The 13,151-nt window shown below is 40.7% G+C and overlaps 1 protein-coding gene across 1 annotated transcript in view; it reads left to right on the top strand.

Moving 5' to 3' along the window:
- TMEM50B (transmembrane protein 50B) overlaps positions 1 to 13,151 on the top strand; it is a 34,490-nt gene that overhangs the window by 18,902 nt on the left and 2,437 nt on the right. The window contains exons 2-6 of the mRNA XM_045785545.2: positions 2,189 to 2,329; positions 4,514 to 4,626; positions 6,548 to 6,615; positions 7,255 to 7,347; positions 11,281 to 11,338. Of these exons, the coding sequence (XP_045641501.1) occupies positions 2,231 to 2,329; positions 4,514 to 4,626; positions 6,548 to 6,615; positions 7,255 to 7,347; positions 11,281 to 11,338 (431 nt within the window). The 5' untranslated portion in view covers positions 2,189 to 2,230. The remainder of the gene's footprint in view (positions 1 to 2,188; positions 2,330 to 4,513; positions 4,627 to 6,547; positions 6,616 to 7,254; positions 7,348 to 11,280; positions 11,339 to 13,151) is intronic.

The raw sequence follows: 13,151 nt of genomic DNA, 5'->3' as shown, positions 1-13,151 counted from the left end.
TCTGGGACCCAGTTAAACATATATTGGATCAGTTATTAGTGATCCTCTGTTCATTTTTTTTCCTCAGGAAAAAAATATACCTTAAAAAAAAAATCCCTGTCCTTTAGACTGGATAATTTCTTTTGATCTTTCTTCAAGTTTACTACCCTTTTCTTCTCCTATCTCTAATCTCCTGTTAAGCCCATTTAGTTAATTTAAAATTTCAAAGAATTCAGTTCTAAAATTTACATTAAAAATTATCTGTCCACTGAGATCCTTCATCAGTTTAGTTACTTAGACCATGTTCCTTATTAAGTCTTTGAATGTGTTTATATTGGTAGCTTTAAAGTCCTTGTCTGCTAATTTCAATATCTGTGTCTTTTGGGGTCTTTCTCTATTGACTTCTTTTTCTTTACTCCTTGGAAATAGATCACGTGGTTTCTGCTTCTGTGAATGTCTAATAATTTTTTACTACATATTAGACATTGTGGATGATACATTATAGACACTCTCGCAGTTATTTTCATCTGAAGGGTGTCAGTTTTTGTTCTAACAGGTGGATAAGATGCTGGCTGATCACCTTGAAATTGTAGACACTTGGTTTTACGCCTTATTAGAGTAATGCCAAGGTGTTTACTGATCTCTGACTTGGTGGAACTCAGGCTCTAAAATACCTTGTGGTGGTCACAGCGGAACTCTGCTGAGTTCTTTTAACCTTCCAGCTATTTTTTTTCTGCTGAGTTTCTTGGAGTTTCCTCCATGGGTGTTCTGTTTGGGGGGTTAGTCGGGTATTTAAAGAGAGTTTATATTAAAGTGTTTGGGGTTCCTTCCCGTAACTCACCCCTTTCCAAGCTTTCCTCTCTCAGTTCCCAGCTGCTCTGATAATCCTGAACTCCATCCTCTTACACCTCAAACCAAAAAGACGATGGCATTTTTGTTCAAGTTTTAGCCGTGATGCACCAGACACTCAACCGGGCTGGGAGTGGGAGGCTAGGGGGTTCTTCAGGGCAAAAAGCTATATAAAAGTAGGTGTTACTCATGGTGTTTTCTTTCAAGGGTAAGTTCCCTCCAGTTTCTGCCTGCTTTTCAGCACTCTTCAGTGCTTTCATATGGTTTTTCCCCCCTTCCTTTTTGGAATTTAAGGTGTTCCTGGATCACCTCATCTGAATGTACTTTTTCTGAAAATTCTCACAACGTGTTGTTCCCTTACAGTTCTTTACGCACATGATTTTTCTCCTTCCAGTTACTGATTCCTTCATTCCTGATAACTCCAAAACTTAGTCGGTTAAAACAGCCATTTTGTTATGCTTCTGGTTGACTGTGGGTCAGGAATTGGTAAAGGGCACAGCCAGGATGGTGTCTCTACTCCATATATCTGGGGCTTCATTGGGTAAAGCCAGAAGTCTGGGTACCAGACGGGGTGCAGTAGCTGGAATCACCGAGAAGTGGCTACTCCCACCTCTGGCAGGGAAGACTGTGTTGGCTGGGAACCGTGGACCAGAACACCGGTACGTGGTCTCCTCACAGCATTTTGACCTTGGATTTTTTACCTGGCAACTCAGAACTCTGGTACCCGTGTTCCAGAGAACCAGTTAGAAGCTGCATTACCTTTTACTATCTAGTGCTAGAAGTCGTATGGCAGAAGTTACATAGCGTCCCTCCCTCTACTCTGTTGCTCAGCCAGTTTTTATTGTTGGCCTGAATTCAAGGGGAGGGACATAGATTGAGTTTTCGGTGAAGTGGAAGGGTCAAAAGAATTTGCAGACGTGTTTTAAAACCATCAGGCTGGGGTGCCTGGGTGGCTCAGTCGTTAAGCGTCTGCCTTCGGCTCAGGGTGTGATCCTGGAGTTCTGGGATCGAGCCCCACGTCGGGCTCTTCTGCGGGGAGCCTGCTTCTTCCTCTCCCACTCCCCCTGCTTGTGTTCCCTTTCTCGCTGGCTGTCTCTCTCTCTGTCAAATGAATGAATAAAATCTTAAAAAAATAATAAAAAATAAAACCATCAGGCTCGTTGAGTAAATAGTAAGCTCCCCCTTGTGTCCCGTCACAGTCCTACTTCCATGTCAGTAGGTATTCGTTGAAGTATTTAATTTTTCTTCTTAACTCTAGGTTTGCACTGAAAGCAGATTTCTGTTTAAAACTTTAAGAAAGGAAAAGAGATTTCACTTAACATTTCCTCTGAGTGATTTTTTAAAATCTTTTTATTTGTAGAATACAGAGTTTAATGAAAGAACCTATGCTTAGGGGGTGAAAATGGCAGGCTTCCTCGATAATTTCCGTTGGCCAGAATGTGAATGTATCGACTGGAGTGAGAGAAGAAACGCCGTGGCTTCCGTGGTGGCAGGCATATTGGTAAGTGAAAAAGCCTGGCTGGTGACATTTCTGCCTCATGCTTTGCCCTGAAAATTAATGTCGATTCCTTTGGGCCATGAATACCCTTTTAGAACTGTTTTATTTCACTGTTACTTTGTATGAATAATTAGAGTTCTAGATATGACTGAGCAAAACATGGTGGGCCCTGGGTTCGTCTGACTTTGTAAATTTATAAACTTAACATCTTTCCTTCAATTCAAGCGGTAATACAATCATCATAAGCAGTAGCATTTTTAAGTTACTGATACAATCTGTGTAAGTCCCATAAGCTCATCAGAGGCTCAGAATTTGATAACAAATAGTGTTGTGACTCCGCGAGATTCAGGGTGTGGAGACAGCAGTAAGGACCTGAGGCTACATTAACCGAAGCTCTTCAGTGCTCTAGGGAAGGGACGCCACCCCCGTGTCCCCAGGAGCCGCTCTAAGGGGGGGGTGAGGCGAAGAAGTTTGTGGAGGAAACTCTTGCCTCATCTTCTTCCTAACATTTTTTTTCTTTTTCAACTTTTTATTAGAAAACACGTCAAGCATATACAGTCAACAAAAACAGAATGGCGTAAAGAGCCCTGCTCACCCCTTGTTCTTACAGCCCAGCTTCAAAACAAATGACGACACATCTTGCTTTAGCGTTCCTTCATCCGCTCCCTGCCCTCACTGCATTTCTGAAGCAAATTTCGGTATCGATTACATTTAGAGAATGTATCTCATTCAGTATACAGTTCTATAACCTAAATCCAGTAGGAAAAAAAAATAACCCAGAGCAGGAATTAAAGATAATTGTGAAGCTTCTGCTTTTTTTTTTTTTGCTCTTTGTGGTCATCTCACCTGTACTTCATTTATCCATGAAATTTTTTAGAAGCTTCTCTAAGTCTTTTCAGTGTAGTTTACATAGAAACATGACATTTTACAAACCGATGCTCGGTCACTTCCACAGTATTTTTTTTTTTTTTTAAAGATTTTATTTATTTATTTGACAGAGATAGAGACAGCCAGCGAGAGAGGGAACACAAGCAGGGGGAGTGGGAGAAGAAGAAGCAGGCTCATAGCAGAGGAGCCTGATGTGGGGCTCGATCCCATAACACCGGGATCGCGCCCTGAGCCGAAGGCAGGCGCCCAACCGCTGTGCCACCCAGGCGCCCCACTTCCACAGTATTTAATCAAACTGCATAATCGGTTAAAACTATGGCAGGCTTAAACAGTTTGGGAGACACGACTGCTGACCTTTGGTAAGCATACAGCTCATTTGTGGATGCAGAAGAGGTTGGGCACACACACACACACATATATATATATATACGCGTATGTATATATATATATGTGTGTGTGTATATATATATATATGTGTATATATATATATATATATATTTTTTTTTTTAAAGATTTTATCTATTACCTATTTGTCAGGGAGAGAGCGAGCACAAGCAGGGGGAGCGGCAGGCAGAGGGAAAGCAGGCTCCCTGCTGAGCAAGGAGCCCGATGTGGAACTCGATTCCAGGACCCTGGGATCATGACCCAAGCCGAAGGCAGACACTTAACTGACTGAGCCAGCCATACTTCCCAAGCTTGGGCATATTAAAAAGGAATGTTCTCTAGAGAGAATGAAACACATCAGGCAATCAGGAGCTGGTTAGCTGGAAGTTAGTTAAGAGAGCTTCAGGGGTGCCTGGGTGGCTCAGGGTTAAGCATCCGACTCTTGATTTCAGTTCAGGTCATTATCTCAGGGTCCTGAGATCAGGCCCTGCGTTGGGCTCTGTGCTCGGCTGGGGGTCTGCTTGAGATTCTCTCTCCCTCTGCCCCTCCCCCTGCTCTTGTGCGCATGCCCCCCCCCAAATAAATCTTTTAAAAAAGAGAGCGCTTCAGTGCATGTAATTATGGTGGGTAAAAGAAGCAGATAATTCATTCTAGATAACAAATTTTTTAACTTGCATTGAGAGCAGAACTTCAGAATCTTACACAGATTTGACTAGGTAAGTTCACCTCAAATGCTATCAAGGGTAAGTAAACAAGGGATTCTTCTTTTTTCTAGTTCCACATCCAAAACTCAGACTAGAAATACATTATGTTTCGTTTATGTGATCTGTAGAAATATAGGAATATTAAAGAGCAAGTAACTTCATGCTGAGCCAAGTGTTAGTGTCATTTTAATGACTGGGGCTCTTGCGCAAGTTTTTTACAGGTTGGTGGATAATGATCGACGCCGCCGTAGTGTACCCGAAGCCAGAGCAGTTGAACCACGCCTTCCACACGTGCGGTGTGTTCTCCACATTGGCTTTCTTCATGTAAGTGTGAAGGTGATTCTTAATTCAAAATCATTTTCCAAAAAACGTGTTTTCCTTATAGTTTAATGCTATCTGGAATAACCTTTTAATCGGTGGATTCTTCTGTAACATGATAAATATATATATTTTCCCCCATTTTATTAAGATTTTTTAATCAAGAATGAGTGTTGAATTTAGTCACCTATCTTTTTAGCATCTGTAAAGATTATCACGTGATTTTTCTTCTTATACTATTGTTAAACTGTGTTGTTACTGTACTTTTTCAGTCCCAAGATTATTTTTATATTTGAATATCTCTGAATATGAGAGTGTTTTTTATGGTCAGTTTAACTTATAATTATAATTGATCGTGTGTGTGTATATATATATTTTTTTATTTTATTTTTTAAGAGGGAGGGTGGGGAAGGGCAGAGGGAAAAGGGAGAGAGATAATTTTTTTTTTTATTAAGATTTACTTGAGAGAGAGAGAGCATGCACGCATGAAAAAGGGGAGAGGGGAGCAAAGGGAGAGGGGCAAACAGACTCTGTGCTGAGCGGACTGAAGCTCGCAACCCTGAGATCATGACCTGAGCCAAAATCAAGAGTCAGATGCTTAACTGACTGAGCCATTCAGGCGCCCTGAGAGAGAGAATCTTAAGTAGGCTCCATGCCCAGCCCAGAGCCCCACACGGGGCTCAATCTCACAATCCTGAGATCATGAGCTGAGCCAAAATCGAGTTTGGATGCTTAACCAGCTGAACCACCCAGGCGCCCCACAATTGATATTTTTTTCTTTCTTGGTAAAAAAAAAAATAATCGTGCACCTTAAAAAAATCAGTGGCATCTTAGATTTAATGAAGTATGTTACATTTCTAGATTTTTTTTAGTAGTGAATCATTCCTTGAGTATTGTAACACATGGAACTTTTAGCATGAAGTATAATTTGTTTTTTTAATGTGGTGTTTGACTGTGTTTACCAGTAGCTGGGGGGGAGGGCACGATTGGCCTCTAATGAGATTGGTCTGTGACTTTTCTTTTTTATTAAATCATTTTTGGGTTTATCTGTTAAATCTCATTTCATAAAAGAGTTTGGAAACCTTCTGTGGATATTTTTTATTAATTTTAAAGACTATGTTAAAACATTAAGATTCTGTAATTGCCTTATACTATGAAGAGTTATAAAAGTTAAATGTGCAGGTGCCTGGGTGGCTCAGTCTGTTAAGTGTCTGACTCTTGATTTTGACTCAGGTCATGATCTTAGGGTCATGAAATCAAGCCCCCTGTTGGGCTCCATAATGGGCGTGGAGCTTGCTTAAGATTCTGTCCCCCACCCTGCTCGTTCATTCTCTCTCTCTCTCTGTCTCTAAAAATAAATAGATAAAATATTTCAAAAAAAGTTAAATTGTAGAAGCTGGAACTATTTATATCCATTAAGGATGCTGAGAAGAGGCTACATTTCTACTATAAACGCATCTTGCTCTAACAAAAATGGCAAGAGAGGCTGAGTAAAGTGGGCCCGTTTATTATACGGAGATCAAATGTGTGACTTTGAGAAATGGATCAGAGGAAATCGCTTGACTTTTAACGCAGAGAGGAACTTAATTCTTGATTGTAATGAGAACCTTAAAATGTGATGACTCACACTGAGTCATTCGTGTATAAATGTAAAATAGGCGAAGTAATCAGAAAATCGGCCCCTCTTTCATAATCTCTGGAGACAAGCGATAGTAATTTCTTAAAATTAAGGATGTTTTCTGGGTGTAGTTTAAGTAAAGAGTCCTGTAACATTTCTATCCACTAGGATATCTGTTAAGTTAAAAGATACGTTCAGTTATTCAGATACTGACTTGAATTAGGAAATGTTTCTCTTTAAATGATATGTAAATATCTGCGACTGTTTTAGCAGCATGAGAGTTTACTAGATGATTTTGTGTTGTTCCAGGATAAATGCTGTGTCCAACGCTCAGGTGAGGGGGGACAGCTATGAAAGCGGCTGTTTGGGAAGAACAGGTAAAGGCACTTTGAGTTGTTCATGTGCACTGGCAGAGAAGGATTTAGCAGCAGGAAAAAAAAAGTCTCTTTATATAGGACTAGTTATGATTAGATAGAATTTTTTTATTAACTTTGAAAAAAGTGTTATTTAAATCCTTAACGAAGTTAAAGTTAGCGCCAGAAGTACTATTTTAGTCGTGTTTTACTGCTCATGGTCTATAAATAGAATGTTATTATAGAAAATCAATGGCTCTTGGGTTCCAGGTTACTCCCCCTGCAAAGCTAATGATGGCTTTAGGATTTAATTAATCGATTACTCAGTTTTGTCATGGAGTTACTTAGAAGCTCAGCTAGTTTAGTTTGTCAGGGTATTAGTTTCTCTAGCCAACAGAAAGGTGATTCTCCTTTTTTCTCTTCTCAGGTATGGCTTAACCCCTTTTAGTTGTTTGTCCGTTTTTTAAATCTTCATTCAGGTCATTGTTATAGCAGGTGTATGCAAATATGTGACTGTCTTTGATATGCATACCAGGTGTATGCAAATATGTGACTGTCTTTGATATGCATACCATGTATTAGGTTAATAGTGTTTCCAGTGTTAATGCGTTCTTAAGACAGCTGCAGACATGAGCGAAATCATAAAGCCTATTCTTCATGCAGGTGCTCGAGTTTGGCTCTTCATTGGTTTCATGTTGATGTTTGGGTCACTTATTGCTTCCATGTGGATTCTTTTTGGTGCATATGTTACCCAAAGTAAGTATTTATTCCTCCTTTATTTCTTGGAGAATCAGGTATGTCTTGTACATTTCGCTCAGTCCATCAACCCCACCTGGAGTAAGATTTAGTGTACCTGTTCACTTAGCTTGGAGATACATAAGCTGTTTCATAGAACTTCTCAGTGGGATCCTTGAGTGCAGTGGGATAGCCTGGTTGTGGAGTCTAAGCCACCGACAAGACCCGGTAACTCTCGGCCATCTCTAGAGTGTCTGATTTCCTTCCTTACCCTGGACAGCCAGGCTCTATACTAGAGGTCCGTTTACTGAGGGTTGTAAGTGGTAAAGCAGGAAACCTGTAGAGATCTACAGTCCTTATACATAATTCTAAAACCCACAGAGTGCTGAAAGTCAGGTTTTTCATAATCAGCTTGGCAGCAAAACCTGACCTAAGTTGGCAAGGGGCTCCTTATGGTTATTCCATTGAATAAGTATTCACATGTTTTCTTGCTGGAATGTGGTTGTCTTTGATTGTGGATGCTGGTGCAAACAGGGCTGGGGTACTCTATAATATTTATGCCCTGTGTTATCATGCTTAAATGTGAAAATTTTTGAATTCCAAAACCTACCTTGCCTCAAGGATTTCAGCTCAGGGATACAAACCCCGATATCTTTTCACTGATACCTCCTCTCTCCAACCCAGCCTGGAATTTTTCAGGCATTGTTGCAGGAGAGGTTTTTAGGGGTAAGACTGAATATGTGTGTGTAGCTTTCCTGCAGAAACTTGCTGCTCACTCTGCTCAGTGGCGTGAGCTCACAGTGCACCATTCTGAGTTTCACGGCTGCTCCAGGCACCGTAGCTTTCCTCCAGGGTGCGGTCGAAAGGCAGGACCCAGTCCCAGAAGAACCTGTTCTCCCTTCACTCCAAAGAAAGGAGTCTGTTTCAAATAACACGTCACACCATTTACTCATCTTCTGACCCCTCTACCCTCAGAATCTCTTTGTCACGCTGCTTAACTGTCACCTCTCCTTGTCCCTACCCACAGCTGACCTTTTAGTACACTTGATAGGACCCCTTCAGTTCCTAGTTCGATCTTTGGAAACTTTTGTCTTTCACTTGGCACAAAATAAGTCAGTATGAGTGGTTGACTACTGTTTAAATAACACTGCTCAGGGGCGCCTGCTGGCTCAGTCATTAAGCGTCTGCCTTCCGCTCCTCCGCTGGGAGCCTGCTTCTTGCTCTCCCACTCCCCCTGCTTGTGTTTCCTCTCTCACCGGCTGTCTCTCTCTCTGTAAAATAAATAAATAAAATCTTTAAAAAATACATACATACATACATACCACTGCCCATCAAGTGTACCGAAAGTGTATTATTTTTAGGGGCACCTGGCTGGCTCAGTCAGGAGGATGTGGACTCTTGATCTCAGGATTGTGCGTTTGAAGCCCCACATTGGGTGTACAGATTACTTAAAAATAAATAAAGTGCTATTTTGGTTAATTAAAATACTAATGGAGTACAGAGTTCTAGTATGAAGCTTATGTGAAAGAAAGTGCTTTTTTTTAAAAAGATTTTATTTATTTATTTATTTATTTATTTATTTATTTATTTGACAGAGAGAGAGAGAGAGAGAGAACACAACTAGGGGGAGTGGCAGGAAGAGGGAGAGGGAGAAGCAAGCTCCCTGTTGAGCAGAGAGCCCGACGTGAGGCTGGATCCCAGGACCCTGGGATCATGACCTGAGCCAAAGGCGGATGCTTAACAGACTGAGCCACCCAGGCGTCCCTGAAAGTGCTTTTTTAAAAACAGCTTTATTGAGATGTAATTTGCATATCAAGTAATTTACCCATTTAAAGTATATGTTTCAGTGTTTTTAGTATATTTAGAGTTGTGTTACCATCGCACAATCCAATTTTATTTTATTTTTAAAAAGATTTTATTTGAGAGAGAGAGGGAGAGCACGAGTGCGGGGAGGGGCAGAGGGACAAACAGACCCCCCCTGAGCACGGAGCCCCCCATCCAGGCTCGATCCCAGGACCCTGAGATCAGGATCTCAGCCGAAGTCAGATGCTTAACCAACTGAGCCACCCAGGTGCCCCACACAATCCAATTTTAGAACATTTAATCACCCCAAAAAGAAACCCCTTACCCATTAGTGGTCACTTCCCATTACCTTTCTCCACCAGCCCTAGGCAGCCACTAATCTACTTTCTGTCTTTGTTCATTTGCCTGTTCCATATAAATGGAATCATATAGGGAAGTGTGTTTTAAGCTCACTCTATCCCTGACTCTAAGTGCTATTACTGATTTCCTTGGAAAGTCTGCTTAGTTACTTCAAGAAACAGGTGAAACTTTCTAGTTTCTATTATGAAAACGGGTATAAATTATCATTTCTGGAAGGTGTGTAGGGAAGTATTAAGTTTGTAAAGGTTGTGCACTCATTGGTTGCATTTTAATTTTTAAAGAACTAGTACACATTGAGAAATTTCTCAATTATGGATTTCATCTTTGTATTTCTACAGCAATGCTCATTATATGTACTTTTCTGTTTATAAACTGAATATGCTTTTATGTCACAGAGAGCATTTCTAACACATATTTCAAATCTTTTTCTGTACAAATTTTCTTGACCTATTACTAATCATAATAGCAGCTAACATTCATATAGCACATTATGGGCCAAGCGCTGTTCTAAGCACTATGCGTGGTCATACATTCCTCACACTCTGTGGGTAGGTGCTGTTATAATGCCCATTTTACCGATGAGGAAACTAAGGACATAATAAGGTTAAATAATTTGCCCATGGTCATACCTTTAGTCACTTGGTAGAGTAAAGATTCACATCCGGGGATCTGGCTCAGACTTGGAGCTCTCGACCATGCTGTTGTGTTGTTCGCTATGATATCGAAAGCTGAAAATTGAAGGTTTTTTTCATCAGGTCTAGTATTTTTAATTGACAGGTATAGTTTTATAAAAGTTAAAACTTCACAAAAACTTAAATAGTTTCCATTTTTTTTCCTCTTCCTTTGAAGATAGTAACTGTTTCCTGCAGGGGAGATTCAGTGAAAGAACATGATGATGAATTAAAACGATCCTTTTTGTATCTGTCAGATTTGCACAATAAAACTCTTGAATTCATGAAAGAAAATAAGTGTACAGACTATTAAGTCCTCAAGAATTTAATGTGTACCTTTCTAACATTTTGTATTTCTATGCAGTAGTTCCCTCCCCCCCAAGGCTCCCCATGATGTCTGAAACCGTGGAGATAGTACTGAGCCCTATGTATACTATGATTTCCCCATACATAGGGACCTATGATAAAGTTTAAGTTATAAATTAGGCACAATAAGAGATTAACCACAGTGACTAACAATAAAATGGAACAATTACAATAGTATACTGTAATAAGTTATGTGAATGTGGTCTCCCTCTCAGAATATCTTACACTGTACTCACTCTTCTTGTTCTGGTGATGATGTGAGATGATAACGTGTCTGTGTGACGAGATGAAGGGAGGTGAGTGACGTAGCCATGTGACATAGCCTTAGGCTACTGTTGACCTTCCGATGATACATCAGAAGGAGGATCGTCTGCTTCTGCATCTTGGCTGACCGCGGATAAGTGAAACCTCGGGAGGCGGACCACGGAGAAAGGGGAGAGTGCTGTATTGACCCTGGAAAGTAAAGGGAGGGGCCACTGCTTCCTCAGCAGCTCTGGCGCGGCTACAAGCATAGCAGTTACTTTAGACAAAAAAACCTAGGAAGTTCACTGTCTTTATCCAGAGTGAGAACAATCCTTTGGGGAGAACGCGATTGACATTTTCTTCCTTCAATTTCATTATAGCTTCCTTAGCGTTAATGAATAATAACCATATTTTATAGCATACAGAGCATGTCACCATGAGTGGCACAAATACTTCGTCACTGCCATTTGCCTTGTGTAATCTTCTAATCCGTTTTACCTTGTACGTGCAGATACCGATGTTTATCCAGGACTAGCTGTGTTTTTTCAAAATGCACTTATATTTTTTAGGTAAGTTGCCTAATTTATTTTTTTATTTTTTTATTTTTTTGGTGCAACTTGGTGGTTTTATTAAAAAACGGGGACAGGACCCGTGCGCAGAAAGAGCTGCTGCAGTTGCCTGATTTCTTAACCACACCTAAAACATTTAGAGAAATGTCACTTCATTATAAGAGCAGCATATAGGATGTATAAATTCTTCGAATTAGTTACAGTGTATAGAGCTTCTTTGAAAAGGTGAAAATTCCACTATTGTATAAGCGCGTACACAAACCATTTCACTGGGGTCCTGCTATGAGCTAAGAGCTCAGAGCTCAGCCAAATGATTTATATGTATTACCTTTTCAATTCCCATGTAATTGTCTTAAGTACTTACTACTTATAAACCAGGCGGCGTTCCCGTTTTATAGATGAGGAGATGAGGCTCAGAGCCTACTTAAGGACAAGTAATCGCAGAGCTGGGACTTGAACCCAGACTGCTTCCATAGCCTGTTAAAAAACCATATCAGGTATCTTTATTAAAAAAAGAAAAACAGAAATCAGAATTAATACATATTATGCGTGCTATATATAAAACCTGGTTTGGAAATTGGATTTTTTTTTTTTTTAAAGATTTTATTTATTTATTTGACAGAGATAGAGACAGCCAGCGAGAGAGGGAACACAAGCAGGGGGAGTGGGAGAGGAAGAAGCAGGCTCATAGCAGAGGAGCCTGATGTGGGGCTCGATCCCTTAACGCTGGGATCACGCCCTGAGCCGAAGGCAGGCGCTTAACCGCTGTGCCACCCAGGCGCCCCTGGAAATTGGATTTTTTTTTTTTTTAAAGATTTTATTTATTTATGTGACAGAGAGACAGCCAGCGAGAGAGGGAACACAGCAGGGGGAGTGGAAGAGGGAGAAGCAGGCTCACAGCGGAGGAGCCTGATGTGGGACTCGATCCCGGCACGCCAGGATCACGCCCTGAGCCGAAGGCAGACGCTTTAACGACTGCGCTACCCAGGTGCCCCTGGAAATTGGATTTTTTAAATAAGTTTTTAAGAAAACTAAAAGTAAATATAAAAATAAAACAACATTAGAAGTATTTTTTAGGGGCAGTCTTTTGGAAAAAAAAAAAAGAGAAAAACCCTACAATGAAGCTTGTGGGGCGCCTGGGTAGCCCAGTCAGTTAATCACCCGGCTCTTGATCTCAGCTCTGGTTGTGATCTCAGGGTCGTGAGTTCGTACCCTATGTTGGAGCCTACTAATAAAAAAAGTATGACGCTCATATGCTATGCTTTTCAGAATGAATGTCTTTTAATGTGAAGATAAGTATTTTAGGCATCCATTTGTAAATTCATACCCCCCCAACCTCGCGGAATCATTAGACTGTAAGCCTTGAAGCGCTTTGCTTTTGTCACTGTTTTTAAGCAATCTGATTATCGTGCTCACTTCGGCCGCACCTATATTAATCTGATTATGATGTGCTGTGATGTAGTTTTCTGCATATTCATTCTTTTGGGGGTTCATTGAGTTTCTTGGGTCTGTGTGTTTAGTTTTCATCGAATTTGGAATCTTTTCGCCATTATTTCTCAAAGACTTTTTCTGTTCATCGCACTGTCCTTGGAGTCCAGTCACATGTATACTGGGCTGCTTGAGTCACCCCACACCCACGAGTGCTTCGTTCTTTTTTTGTTTTTGTTTTCTGTGTGTATTTCATTTGGCATACTTGCTACTGTTACATCTTCAAGGTCACTCAAAGTGTCCACTGTCACTCGCATCCAGGGTACCTGTCATGTCAGACCTGTGTTTCATCGCCGTTGGCTTGATTTTGCACATTTCTCGTTAA

This window comes from Ursus americanus, chromosome 4 (assembly GCF_024610735.1).
Source record: "Ursus americanus isolate L20-20 chromosome 4, mUrsAme1.1.p, whole genome shotgun sequence".
Classification (NCBI taxonomy): Eukaryota; Metazoa; Chordata; class Mammalia; order Carnivora; family Ursidae; genus Ursus; species Ursus americanus.
Note: the sequence above shows the minus strand (reverse complement) of the source record. Positions and strands in the feature narration are given on the sequence as shown.